General features: G+C 52.7%; 1 protein-coding gene across 5 annotated transcripts in view; it reads left to right on the forward strand.

Annotated features, from left to right (window-relative positions):
- NR5A2 (nuclear receptor subfamily 5 group A member 2) overlaps positions 1–14,341 on the forward strand; it is an 86,333-nt gene that overhangs the window by 9,912 nt on the left and 62,080 nt on the right. For 2 of the 5 annotated variants that reach the window (XM_011367250.1, XM_011367247.2), the window contains exons 2-5: positions 111–247; positions 3,844–3,962; positions 5,501–5,642; positions 7,877–8,523. In XM_011367250.1, the coding sequence (XP_011365552.1) occupies positions 166–247; positions 3,844–3,962; positions 5,501–5,642; positions 7,877–8,523 (990 nt within the window). In that variant the 5' untranslated portion in view covers positions 111–165. The remainder of the gene's footprint in view (positions 1–110; positions 248–3,843; positions 3,963–5,500; positions 5,643–7,876; positions 8,524–14,341) is intronic. The other 3 variants (XM_011367248.1, XM_011367249.1, XM_011367252.1) reach the window with 2 other exon arrangements.

Raw genomic sequence — 14,341 nt, forward strand, 5'->3', positions numbered from 1 at the left:
GCAGCCGGGAGGCGGCGGAGGCGCGCTCCTGCCAGCGAGCGGACGAGCAGGCCCCCCCGGGCGGCGCTGCCTCCTTCTTGCCGGCGTGGAATCCGGGCGGCCGTGCCCAGGTGCGGGTCTTGCGGACGCCACCGAGCCCCTCTCCCCGCCCGCGGCCGCCTTGTCATGCTGCCCAAAGTGGAAACGGAAGCCCTGGGACTGGCGCGGTCGCATGGGGACCAGGGGCAGATGCCGGAAAACATGCAAGGTAAGCGGGCGCGGCGCTCGGGCTCCGGCGGCCACCGCGCCCCGCGCTCCGCGCACCTGGAGGGGACGGCGCAGGCGGCAGGCCCCGCCGCAGGGCCGGCACCGAAGTTTCAGGCTCTCGAACCATGCGCGGTGGGGGGTTCTCCACGCGATGCCTAATCGGCCGCTTCCAATTGAGAGGCGCTTCCAGCTCCCCGGCAACCCGAGCCGGCGGCTTCGGCCGAAGGGACGTGGGAAGGGAAGGTCGTTCCAAGACGTGGGGTGTCGCCCTGGAAACCCGAGCAGGGTCTCAGTCACAGCAGTCGGTGGCCAGGGAACTAGTGCCTTTGCGTGGAGGGCACAAGAGGTGCCCCCAGCAAGGCTGGTGTTAGGCGTTAGAATGGGGGTGGGCACGTCCGGAGCCCAGGCGCGCCCCGGGCTACGACTGCAGCCCTGCAGGCAGAACGGGAGGACCGAAGTCGATCCCGACCGCGTGCTCCGGCTGGTCCCGCGGACGGGCGGGGCGGTGCAGCCTGGTCCGCAGTCGGTGGGACGGGACCGCGGGGTCCAGTGATCTTCCCGGTTTCGAGCGCTAACAAAACGGCGAGGTCCCGCGGGCCGCGTTCTCGCCGCGTTCTCGCCGCGTTCTCAAACAGCCGCACGAGCTCCGGCTGTCCGGAGCCTTCAGAAGTTGGTCGTGGCGACGCTGGGCCGGGGAGGGGACAATGCTAGGAAGAGTCGCCCGTGCCCTTCCATCCTCGCCCCTTCCCGCGCGCAGGATGTGCGGGCCTGTGATCCCGGAACGCTTCCTGCCGTCCCGGTGGACGAACTTGAAAGGGCCGGGGAGGTGTGGGCGCAGAGATCCGGGCCAAGGGGGCGGCTGGGGGGGGGGGGCGCGCCAAGCCGGGGGCAGGTTACTCCTCGCCATCCTGGGGTCTCCGGTCCTCCAGGAAGGGCTGTGGACGTCGCCTGGGCTGAGGACGCTGAGACTAACTCGTGCGTCAGCTACGGGAGGTCCCGGGTGGCCCAAAGGGTTTTCCTGCTGGTACCTGGAATCCCCGCGAAGTGTGGGACGTGGGGGGGGGGCGCGGCGCCGGGAAGCCGGGTCCGAAACTCTCCGCCACCAGCAGCCGAGAGGGACGGTGGGTTGGGCGCCCGCGAGGCCGGCGCGATTCTTGGGTCCAAAGGGGAAATTCCTGCTGCTCCTCCCGGCGCGCGATTCCAAGCGACTCCGGCAGACGCCGGAGCCAGAAGTCGGGGAGACAGGAAAAGAGGGTTTGGGGGAGATGGGAGGGAAATGCCATCGTAGAGTTCGAGCGGGGCGTCCCTACTCGACCGACCGCCCCCAAGCAGAGTTCGCTCTGCCCGCGCCCGGGCTCCGGAAGAGCCGCGCGTCCCGCGCGCAGCCCCGGGGGCGAAGGCAGCGTGCGAAGCGCCTGGGCACGGCTGCCTCCAGGCCACGCGGCCCGAGAGGACGCCCTGGGGACGGGGACTCACTGCCGCGTCTGCTTTGGTCTCAGCTGGGGACGCGCCACAGCCCAACGGGTTGGGGAGGACTCTGCCGGGTCCGGGACAGCGCCGCGCTGCCGACTTCGGGAGACGAGAATTCTCGGCGCGTCTCCCACTGCGGCCCCGGCTGTCCAAGGCCCCCACGGTCCCCTCCACGTTTTCGAGACGGGGACTTCTTTGTCCCCGACGGATTCGGTTCTCCAAACCCCAGCCTGGGTAACAGCACCCGGCAAACTCTGGAAGGAGCCCGGGTGTCGCACCGCGGCCCCGGTCCCCCCGCACGGCCTCTGTCTTTGAATTTTCGCCGCTGGATCCCCGCGGTGGGTACCGACGGCCTCTGTGCTCCTTGGATGCTAAGTTAGTTTACTTTGGGGTCCCTAGGGAACCAGAAAACACACTCGGCAAAGCGCACTTTTCTTCAGTCTCTAAAACATGCCTCAAACAATAGTCACGAGCTTTAGGAGAGATGGGGCTGTAAAGGAACTTCTCAAACCGTCAGCCTTCCCCAAAGCCCCAGGTCCCCCCAAACCGAGCGCGGCCCGCTTGAGGGCGGGACCCAGGCTGGCGTCGCTGGAGGACCGCACGCAGCGTCCCCTAATTTCTGCGTCGCGGGGACCAGCTCTGCTCCAACACCTTTTCCCCGATCCCCGTCCCCAAACTCTGCCCCGGCCCCGGGCTCCGCGTCGGCGAGAGGCGGCTCAACTCGGCCGGCCGATGTTGGGAGCTCGGTGACACCTCTCCTTCCCCACAGCCCTTTCCGGGGTCCCGCAAAATCCTTAAGAGAAGAAAGAACTTTACTTAAAAGACAGAGAGGGGAAAAGCAAGTCATTGGCAAGGGGGCCTCTGTGGCGACAGTGGCCGGGTGCTCTGGGAATGGGTGAGTACTACTTTTCTCTTTTTCGGTAAACAAATCAGGAAACTGGCCGGTCATCGGTCCCCGGTCCCCCACCGCTCCCTCTGCAAACGCCACTGATTAACTTAAAACAAACGGGACTCGCTGTTTGCGCGCCGGTGTGGTGTTGGCTGAAGTTGAGCAAGGGCGGAGTGGCCCCCGGGGTTCACAGGACGGTGCCCGAGGGCGCGCGGTGCCGGCGGCTCGACCTGCCCCTCGCCCTCCGCCCTCCGTCTCCGCCGCGTGGGCGCCGCGTCCCAGGGGGACCGGACCCAGTATGACCCGGGGCCTCCTGGCCACTGCCGTGCCCGCGCTCAGACACCCACCTCCCCGCTGCCGAGACGCCGCGGCGGGGCCGGGGCTGCGGCGGAGCAAGACGGTCACCCGACCCCCGCGGCCTGATTTCGGTAACTTTACAGGGCGATCTCGGGGTGTTTACATTTCGCAGTGATGGTCGGAAACATGTGAGGTTCATTACAGGACTTCAATGCTTTGCGAGGAAACCAGACCCTTCTGTGTCTCTTTTCCTCTTTTCTCCACCCCCGTCCGGGCGTCCTCCCTTTTTTCCTTTTCCTTTTTCAGGAGATTTTCACATGGGCGCAGATGAAAGTACCCAGACCGGGAGCCCTGTCCCCACGGAAGTGGCCTCTGCACTAGGCCGGCGGGGCCCAGGGCTGCGAGCCCCAGGCTGTCGGCGAAGTGGGGCTGCTGACGACCAGGTTTCTGGGGCCTGAGTTTCTGGGCCAAGTGTTTGCGAATCTGCGTCGCCGTCCTTATCGGCGAGGTGCTTGCTGCAAACTCACTTCAAGAGTGGGGGCGCATCGCCCCTGCTTGTTTCCCTTCCCGGGGCCACGGTGACATTTCAGGAACTTTGAGGAGATTTCAGAGTGATCCAAAGTTGTTACTTGAGGCGATTCCTGTTTCTAGTCTGATTGGTTGCTTTGCAGACTTGTGTCCAGCACAGAAATATTTAACAGAAGACGTTGGAACTATTTTTAAATTTAAAAAATACATGAACTGCAGCTCACTGATGCCAAAAGCTATTTTCCTTTCACCGCAAAAAAAGTAGTTCTCTTAAGTACACCTGTGTGAAAATTTTATTTTATATTTTACCTGGTGGCATTTGCCCACCAATCATCCAAATGCTTTTCATCACAGGATAAAAACCTACCCAGGAAATTAATTGGACGCGCGTGTCCATTTCTCTCGTCTTTCAGCGTCTCAGTTTAAAATGGTGAATTACTCCTATGACGAAGACCTGGAAGAGCTGTGTCCAGTGTGTGGAGATAAAGTGTCTGGGTACCACTACGGGCTCCTCACCTGTGAAAGCTGCAAGGTGAGCTCACACGCCCCTACCTGAGAAATAGCATGGATGTTCAGAACACACATACGCCGTGGGCTTGCCTGTTGACGCCAAGTTTGAGCTGTCATTTTAGACTCAGCTTAAAATAAGAAGGGGAGTCAGTCTCAGGGAGCTGAGCCTTAGAAACGTGTCTGGTTTCATTCGAAAGGCAAAGAAATGTATACTGTTTAGAAAACTTTGCCACTCTCGTGGCTTTGAGGTATTTTATTGTAGTGAAGTGATGTAGCTGTAGGAAGACTTCTCCATTTCTAACAGTCCCAAATATTGATTTTGCTTGACTTATATACATTTAAAGCCTCGCTGTTCTTGAGAGGAAACATGACAAAGTATTTCCCAAATACCTTTTAACTTCAGAGTATTCTGTGCTGCAAGTCTAAACATTTTTTATCCACAGACATAAAAGTCTAAATTCCCAACTGTATGATTTCATCCTGATTTATTCCAAAAATAATTTTTAAGATTTTTGGAAATTTGTATCATAAAAAAACCCCAAGAGACCAGATCATAGTTTATAATAGTTTCATAAATATATTATATGACCTATTTAAATGCAAGGAGTTTTAATATATAAAATAGACTACGTGGTTACTAATAATATCAACTAGACATTAAGGATTTATCTCAGATGTTTTTTATATATTCCCAGTAAATTTGATACTCGCTGTTTTTTAACATTTTTTTTAAAGTAGAAAACTCAGTACAATTACTCAAATCAGTGCCAGGAAAACCCCTTCATTCTCGATAACAAAGTCAGATCGTTTCACTTTATGGCTGGTTGGATAAACAGAAAGAATATAGCATCCTGGTAAAGCTGTAATTATATTGTAAAGCTACAGGTTTTATTTTCAATTAACTTCTTGAGTGAAATATAGGGAAAGCGTACGCTGCTAAAATTCAGCTCTCTGCTGTACATGCTTTGCCATAGTTTCATCTTTTTTTTTTTTTTTTTTTTTTAACAGAGTTCTCATACTGGAATGCATTCTGGTGGAATTGTGAACATGTTCCCATTTTGCTCTTTAAATCTTTTTGATTTTAACTACCTAATGTTGACATTTGTAAAAGATCTGAGATGTTTTGCTATTCAGTTTTTCCACTGGCGTTTTGCAATAGTCTCTTGCTGAAATTATATCGGACTACTTAAAAACAGTGCAATCATCACAAATACCTCTATCTAGACATGAAGGTTAATAGAAAAACAGATTTAAAAAAAAAGGCACTGGTCAATATACAATGTACTTTCTTCTGACTGTTGAGATGGAATGGTGTGTAGCCAGATCTTCACAAGATTTGATGTAATTCTTCAGGAATATAACTCCGATGCCAGGAAAACCTCCACTCTAGCCTGACATTGTTTTGGGGGTTCATCTTGTTAAAATGTAAAACAAACCACAGACCCACATAGAGGCTCAAACGGTGCAATGAAAAGATTTACTGCTGACTTCCTTAAATGAAACAATGGAGAGACGGGTATTATATCTGTAACATGTCTCACTGTTTTCTCTGTCTTATAGGGTTTTTTTAAGCGAACAGTCCAAAACAATAAAAGGTACACATGTATAGAAAACCAGAACTGCCAAATAGACAAAACACAGAGAAAGCGTTGTCCTTACTGTCGGTTTCAAAAATGTCTAAGTGTTGGAATGAAGCTGGAAGGTAAGAGTCTTCTAAATACTACTTCCTGTTAGAACTCCAAGGACCTAGGATTTAAAACAACATTGTACTTGTAATGTAGTACCACTGTTTCCCTAACTATTGTAATACCGTTGACAGTAACGTAAGAGTTTTTATACTGTGTCAGCAGAGGTGCCTGAGTCTCCTTACTAATGCTGGTGAAATCACGGGGGGCGGGGGGATTTTAAATATCAGCTGTGCCCACCTCTTTTTTTTATTTGAGAAGTGGACGCATTTGACACTAAAAAGACTGTGCTAGATGAAAACAAGACTCAAGTGATCCAACTGAGAACAAATACAAATAACTTGCAAAAAAAAATTAAAAAGCCCTTAATTTAAGTTTTCAAATCAGGATGCACTAGTGAAAGTTTGATTTGGAGCTTTTCTAATAGGTGTGCTTGTCATAACTGTAGCTATTGATTTCATGATTCCTGGGCAAAGGTCAAAGCTTTCAGTGGTCAAAAGGAGTTTCTCACAGAGTATCATTTTTGACGGTGGGAAAGCACGTTCCTTTCTTTCTTTCTTTCTTTCTTTCTTTCTTTCTTTCTTTTTTTTTTGAGATAATGACTGAGCCTGCAAAATAAAAATTAAAAAAAAAGTCGAGAAGCAGGAAACATACCGAACTATGAAACCAGTAGCAATGTTGGGACAAGGACAAGGGGGCGGTTTCTCAGAAGCCACATTAAACTGCATGCTGAGAGCACAGAGCCCGTGCCCTGTACGTGTGGCGTGTGCACGGGGAGGTGGTAAAGCGAGTGTGTCACTGCTGAAAATAACTGGTGGTTCCCAGGCTCCTGTGGAGTGTTGCTGTTCTTCAGGCTCTCACCTGACTCTCACAGATTAAATGTACTGCAGATAATGTGATAGACAGGAATACGGATCTCTGACAGGTGCCAGGTACGAGGGCGCATTTTCTTTGATCAACGAGGCACAGGCTGGCTGTGGCTGGAGCTTTTCTGTAATGTGGGACCCAGACTTGATGGAAATACTCAAAAACTCTCCAGTAAATCTGCTCAATTACTAATGGATTCCTTCCCACTAGAAGCAGCCACTTGGGTCACGAGGACCATTAAGTCTGTATTACTTTTAAGTGACATTGAAACTAGCTGATGCGTGTTAATTTATTTATCACCAATCACTTTATTATTTTTCAAAAAGCAAGATACTGTGGTAGATGCTACTATGGTAGGAGACCCAGAAAGTAAAATGTTAGAAATTGAATGTTGTGACTTCATAGGATGCCATTTAATTTCTTTTTTTAGAAACAAAAGTAAAAAGTTGCATTTCTTTGCCTTAAAGTATGCCTTCTTAACCGTAAGCCGCTTGTAGTGCATAGTCATACCTCCTTACCAGTGACTGGAAACAACTAAATATTCAATAAATTATCGTCCACACGAAAAACTCTTTATTATCTTGTGCAGTAGTCTGGATACCTACTATTTACAATAAATTTTTCATGCTATACTAATCCTAAGATAAAAAGCTCAAAAACTTAACCTCCAGCCATTTCAACATGTCACGAGCTGTCAGAGGTTGCTGGTTTCTGTCTAATTGCCATTGGCCACTGTGGGCTCAGAGAGAATGGCTAACTTATTAGACATGGCCCCAGACTCCACGCAGCACTGTGGCAGTGGACTCTCTCGACAGCTTTGGACACGAACTTGCTTTAATTATGTCCAGTCTTGCTTAAATCAAGAACAATATCTGGGGATAGCTGCTGTGTGCTAAAGTCCAGGTGAAAATGATTTTCTAGGGAGGGTATGGGCCCAGCCCTTTCGCAGCAAACTAGCCAACGCGGCTTTGAAGGAGGACGATGTTCAAAGGGAAAATTCTCACGATTTAATCCAGAAATGGGTTATTTGATTTTTTTTTTTCTTCTTGGCAGTTTGAGTTTCCGTTAAAGAGAATCACAATGTAACTAGCAGAATAGAAACGGATACTTAGTAGAAAAACTGATAGCCTTTCTTGGGAATACAAAGTATCCTCCAAGTGTGGCAAAGGTTAGAAAATCTCTTCCGTCCACCAAAGGGTTAATGGGGCCCTGTGTACCCAAAATACTTTTTGATGACAAACACACTTGGAGGAAAGAATTCATAACTAGAAGACAGGGCACTTTTTTTTTTTCTGGCCGATTTTCAGTGTTTCCAAGAGCTGGCAATCGGGGGACGCTGACGACTTAGATCTAATTTGCCCCCTCGCCTGCTTCTCCCCCACAGCGGTCAGGGCCGACCGAATGCGCGGAGGAAGGAATAAATTTGGGCCGATGTACAAGAGAGACAGAGCTCTGAAGCAGCAGAAGAAAGCCCTCATCCGCGCCAACGGCCTGAAGCTGGAGGCCATGTCGCAGGCGATCCAAGCCATGCCCTCCGAGCTGGGCATCTCCTCCGCCATGCACAGCATCCATTCCGCCTCCAAAGGCCTACCTCCGAGCCACGCTGCCTTGCCTCCCACAGACTACGACCGGAGCCCCTTCGTCACGTCCCCCATCAGCATGACCATGCCGCCTCACGGCAGCCTGCAAGGCTACCAAGCCTACGGCCACTTCCCCAGCCGGGCCATCAAGTCCGAGTACCCCGACCCCTACACCAGCTCGCCGGAGTCCATCATGGGTTACTCCTACGTGGACGCCTACCAGACAGGCTCCCCCGCGAGCATCCCGCATCTGATCCTGGAACTCTTGAAGTGCGAGCCAGACGAACCCCAGGTCCAAGCCAAAATCATGGCTTATTTGCAGCAAGAGCAAGCCAGCCGGAGCAAGCACGAGAAGCTGAGCGCGTTCGGGCTGATGTGCAAGATGGCAGACCAGACGCTCTTCTCCATCGTGGAGTGGGCCAGGAGCAGCGTCTTCTTCCGGGAGCTCAAGGTACGTGCGGCCGCCGCGGCCCAGGACCCCGGCCCAGGACCCCGCCGCTCGGGGCCGGGCGCGCGTTTTTCTCGCTTCCTTCTTTGAGCCACTCGCAGAGCAGAACTTGGCAACTCGCCTTTAGCTCGAGAGAGGCCTTTATTCCGTGTAGTTCTTAAGTTTTTTCAGGGGGTGGATTTAATGTTAAATGCAGGAAACAGTTCTCTTTTTCAGAATAGTGGAATGCTTTGTGTATTCTCTTTAAGTCAGCTTTATGGCTGGGAAGCAGAAGTCAGTGTGATAGAGAGCCGAGTAAACTTTTTAAAAATGATCCAGTCCAGAGCTGTATTATAATGGTGCCGTTTCGAAAGAAAAAATGGCAACCCCCAGTTGTGTTTAGACCCTAAGAATGCAAGTAATCCCGTGGGTTAGTGCGATCGGCTCGGTATTTACTACCTGTTTACCTTGATATTAGGTTGGTAAAGCGTTTGTTTTCGGAGCAAATTCCAGCAGGATGTTTGCTGTCACCGCACGGGGGATGGGGGGGGACAGGGGACGGGGGACGGCAAGTGGGCAGGGCGAGGCCACTTGGCCCTGGTTTCAGGTCCCTGAACCCATGTCTGTCGTTGGTTTTAATGGATTGGTACATTGTAAACACGGGACTTGTTTGCATAAGGATCTCTGCTTAACTACATAATTATTTTATTTCCTGAAACTTAAGACGGAATTAATATGGGCAAGTTTGCATAGAAGGTAGACTCTCAGAGTGACTCCCAAACCGACCACGCTTGGTAGTCCCTGGTTCCACTCTCGGTTTTAAAAACAAAAGTGAATTCTGGATTTGATTCCTAAGTATATCTTACAAAATCAGTGTCTTTCTTTGGCCGTCGTGGAGTGAGGGGTGACGTGGGCGATGTGCCTGCTTAATCTTCGTGGTCTCTGATCGCCTCGGGGGAGATTTTTAAATCTCTGAGAGGAGGACAACACAAAGCAGGCTTTTCACTTAAAGGGTCTCTGTTAAGTGTAGATGGACCCGGGGACCAGGCGCCTTGAGAAAAAGCAAATGGAAACAGTGCTTTGCGCAGCGGACCCTTAGGCGCTGTGATTCACACGTGGAAACAAGAAGTTATGTGAACGGACCCCAACAAGTCACTAGAATGCCACCAGCGTGCAGTAGGGACCGCCGACAGTCCCCTCGTTTCTCTCCCGTCCCTTATCACTGCATCTGAAGGTGGGACATCAGGCTGCTGAGCTGGCACGGTCAGGCCGGAGGTGTCTGAGTGTGTCGCTCCCTGTGACAATCTGTGTTTTTCCATGAAGAACACAGACAACCTTCCTGGTGTTTAAGAAGACAGGCAAGGAACTTGAACGTGAAAACAAAAATGACCGTTTTAATGACGACCGAAGGGTTAGGAAACGCGAAACCAGGAGGCACACGGCCTTCTGGATTTGAGTCCTGTCTTCGCTGCTTCGTATCCGCGTCTTACGGGCAGGTTGTCGTTCTCTCTTGACGAGTTTTCTCCTCTGTAAAATCATATGCGTGGCATTCAGGGTATGGCAGATACAAGCCTCTACTGAGGAGGCTGTGCAAGAAAGAAATGAGACTCGGTGGGAAGGTACTAGGGCCTGGCACGCGGCGCGTCACATACTCAATGAATGGGCGCTCTTTAAAAATTGTCATTATTATTCTGTGACAAGTGTGCGGAGGCTTTACAAAAATACTCCTATATTCAGGGGGAAAAAAAAAACATGCCTTTGGACTCTTATTAGCTTGACGCCGAGGAATAATACCACCACATGTGCGACGGAGCAGCATGATTGTGTAATAAGTAATCATTAACTGCCGCTAATTGAGGACCTCAGATTTGCCAGGCAGTAAGTTGGGTCTAAGATAAATACAAAGTTGAGTAAGACAAATATATTTCCTCTCAAAAGATTTTATGGGAAGACAGTTTCATAAATAACTATTTGAAAGAAGCACACCGAACTTGTCTGTTACAAATCCATGGGGGAAGAAACCACACCTATTATTTTTCTGCAAAAAAGGAGACTTATGAAGGGGATATTGGTAGGCGGAAGGAAGTAGGGCCTCACGCGTGCTGGGAAAACACTCTTTGTGAATTTCTCTCTTTTCTCCCCCTGTAGCTAAATTCTATGAGATTCCTTTATAGGGCACGAGGTTTAATATTTGGCTAGAATAGAAGCACCGGCTCCTCACAGCCTCATCAGTCATCTATACTGTCGCGCGAGGCCTTTGGCGGTCTCGTGAGAATATGATTACAAAAAGGAAGAGAATGAACAACGTGGGGGGGCACCTAGGCGGGGGGGGGGGGCAGGGTGCCCCCAGGGGAGAAGGACCAGCCTGACCTCATGTCTGCCTCGGGCTTGCATTGAGAGGAGGGATTCGACTGAGTTATTTTTCGGAGGAGGAAAAGTAGAAACCGGAATAACTTAGAAATGGTTTAAAAGTAGGGTTGTGAGGTGCTTTTCCCATTCGAAAGAATTCCTTTTCCTTTCGATTACAAAGTTACTTTGAAGCCGGCACCAAGACATGTGCGTTGGGCTGCGTGTCTCCAAGGCCATGGCTCGCAAATGTTTTTAGCTGTGACCCGCGGTAAGAGATAATGTTGCACTGCAACTTGATGTAGCAAACACGTCGCCCTCGCTGCAAGCTGATGTAGCAAACACGGCCCCGTCGCACACACACCAGAGGGTACCGACCTCCTCCATGCCACGCTCTCTGATATTTCCTGTTCTCTTCTGCTTCAGCCTAATTTATTTCACGTTTTCTTAAAATTCCTGGTCATGACCCACTAAATTGATCTGATGACCCACTAATGAGGCGTGACCAGCCTCAGTCCAAGAAACGCCGCTGCGGGGGGCAGGGGGGTTGGTGGGCCATCCACTGGGCACTGCCCTCCGCCCCCACTCAAACTGGCGGCTGACAAACGCCTCTTGTCCTGGCATGGCCTCCGAGGTGGCCCTGGAGCCTGCAGCCCTGTCCTCACCCCATGTTCCTGCAGAAATGGTGGCTTTAAAATGCCGCTTGGGAAGATGGACGCTCCCCCTTTAAACATCTGTCTTTCCTTCTAACTTCACAGTAAACGAGCCACCAAGAGATACACGTAAGGGCCGATCGCGTGTAACTCCACCACCCGGAGACTAAAAGTCACAGACTTGCTTCTGGAGAGTAATAGGATAATAAGGCAATTTTGCAAATGACCCCTTGCTCACGCTCCCCAGACATGTTACATTCTCTGTCATGTATGAAAGAGAACACATGTTATTTGTTGACTAAGGGGACAGAAGGGCCAGAGGAAAATTGTTGGGTCGTTTCGTGTTTCTACATATTTACAAAATCTAAAAAGAGATACTCTGGTTCCCATTTAAATTGGGATGAGAAAGAGGAAATAACTCCCAAACTTGCTGCGTGTGAAATAGCACATGAACAGAAGAGAGAGAGAGAGAGAGAGAGAAGTTGGGGGGGGGGGTTCGGAGGGAGGGAGGAGGGAGGAGAGGCGGCACTCCTGGACAAAGTGCAGTTTCAGAGCTGACTGCCGCGGAGGAGAAGGGGCGGAGGACTCCTGTGTACACAGTGAGCCGTCTGGGTTTCCGCACACGTGTGGGGGCGTCCGACCTGCCTCCCAAATAATGGGCATGAGGAGGAGGAAGCGGAGCCTCTGAAGCCACAGCTCCCGAGCAGCCCTGGAGCCTCGGGGACCCGGCCAGATTTCGCAGGGGGAAGACGAGGCGGAGCGCTTCCACCCACCGCCTCCTTCTCCACCGAAGAATCTGAGGCCGGAGGGGGCGGGACTCGCCCAGGACTGCGAGCTGTCCCGTGGGAGATGGGGACAGTAGATTCACGTCCAGCACTTCCGTGCAACCCCCACACGCGCGCGCATCCACACATATGCGCACACGTGGACAGTGCAACTCCAAAACCACGGCCCTCTGCCAGTGACCCTAAAGCAAATCTCTGGGTCATCAGAGTCCCTCGCCACTGTCAACGGCTAAATCCCTGATAAACCAGCCAGACGAATGGTCTCTGAGCCCAGAGGACCCCCGCGGAGTGAATGAGTCACTTTACAAGCTACCGTAATTCTTTCTGGCCACTGGGGTCACTCGGGGTGGATGTGCCCACCCGCCCCTCTGGCAGAGTCTGGTTCCGCAGCCACACGGGCTGTCCTCCGCCCTCGCACGGCTGCTCACAGCCGTTCCCTGCGCCTGCGTGGCGCCCCAGCGTGGGTTACTTAGCCTTTACGCAGGTCTGTGACGATGACGATACCGGCGTGTGACTGGGCCATAGATGAGCCACTGATCACAAAAGTGTTCCGAAGGTTTTCTGAGACGGTAGCTAACCGTCGAGGGCCCTGCCGGTCCTTTCACCCAGATCTGGCCGACGAGGGCCTGCACACGACCCTGCCCTCTCCCCTCGTGCTTCTGCAAACGAAGAGCCGAGGCCAGCCCCCTGCCCGGCTGGAGGAGCCGCGCGCCCGGCGAGAAGCTTGTGCTTCTCCCTCCCGCGGCTCTTCGCCCCTCTGAGCGGGAGAAAGCAGTCCCCACCTCGCTGGACGACTAACGCGCCTGCCCCACGTGGTCTCCCGAGGGGACCCGGTCCTCGGAGCTGGGAACGGGCACAGCACCGCCCTCCGCGAACGGTTCTCACACGCGGCGGAATAAAACACACTGAACTTGATCCTGACGGAAGCACGGAACCAGCGTTTCTCTGGGAAACCGGCCTCGGAGACGCGGGAGCCAGAAGAATTCGGGCCACCCCGACTTCTGCTCTTGGCTCTGGCACAGCTGGGTCCCGGGGTTCTATGCAAAAGTGCCCTTCCCCAGGGGGCGGGTGTTCAGCAGGGAGTCAGTGCTGATGGCTACGGCTCCTACTTGGTCACACTCCCGTTCCTAGAAGCTTCCCGTTTCTAGAAGCTTCTCGTTCCTAGTAATCCATTATCTACTAGAATCATGAGGAGAGCACGGGACCAGGCCGCCGCCCCCAAACCTTGTGTTGATCTGGCTTGGCCACCGTCAGGCGTCTGAGAGGGGACAGCATGGGCAGAAAACCGACGTTCTCCTTGCTGGGCTCGAGGCCACAGGGCGAGGGTGGGAGGGGAGCCGCGTCTGCTGGGTGCTCACCGATCGCCTGCTGGCAGGTGGCTCTTTTCAGGCCATTTCCTGCTCTGACCCTTGGGACAGCCCCGTGAAGTGGGCACAGAAGGGTCTGGTGACAGAGTGCGAGTCACGGACTCGGAGCACTGCCGTCACAGAACGTGTTCTTCACAGGGTGCGCGTCCATCCGTCCCTTCTCTTGCTTGGGGTGGCGATGGCCCGTGGAGACACGGGGCCGATGGCTCGGGGACAGTTTGCTCACTAGCCTTTTAACCCAACCAGGCAAATAATCTGCGAGTAGCAGCAAAGTTAACCGAAGTGCTGGAATCAGTTTGGGGTCGGGGGAGCGAGCGGGACGAGAAAGCGGAGGGGAAAACAGACGTGGAAGAAAGTCCTCGGGAGGCGGCCTGCCCCAGGCTTGGGGCGACCCTCGTAGGTGAGGGTTTAGGGGACTCGGGGCGGACGGAAAGCACGGCCATTTTCCTTGGACCACAGAGTTCAGACGGCACATGGTAATCGTGGCTGCCACGCGCTGCGTTTCGCTACGAGTCAGACGATCGTTGAGTGCCTCGCTCACGCCACCTCCTTTACACAGACAAGTCCCCGCGTGGCGGGTGTTACTGTCCCTGCTGTGCAGACCACAGCGCGTCCCCAGGCCGAGGGACACTACTGACTTGCCCCAAGTCACGCGCTAGTGTGCAGTAGGTGGTGCTGGACACCGCACGTG

The sequence above is a fragment of the Pteropus vampyrus genome, unplaced genomic scaffold (genome assembly GCF_000151845.1).
Source record: "Pteropus vampyrus isolate Shadow unplaced genomic scaffold, Pvam_2.0 Scaffold131, whole genome shotgun sequence".
In the NCBI taxonomy this organism is placed as follows: Eukaryota; Metazoa; Chordata; class Mammalia; order Chiroptera; family Pteropodidae; genus Pteropus; species Pteropus vampyrus.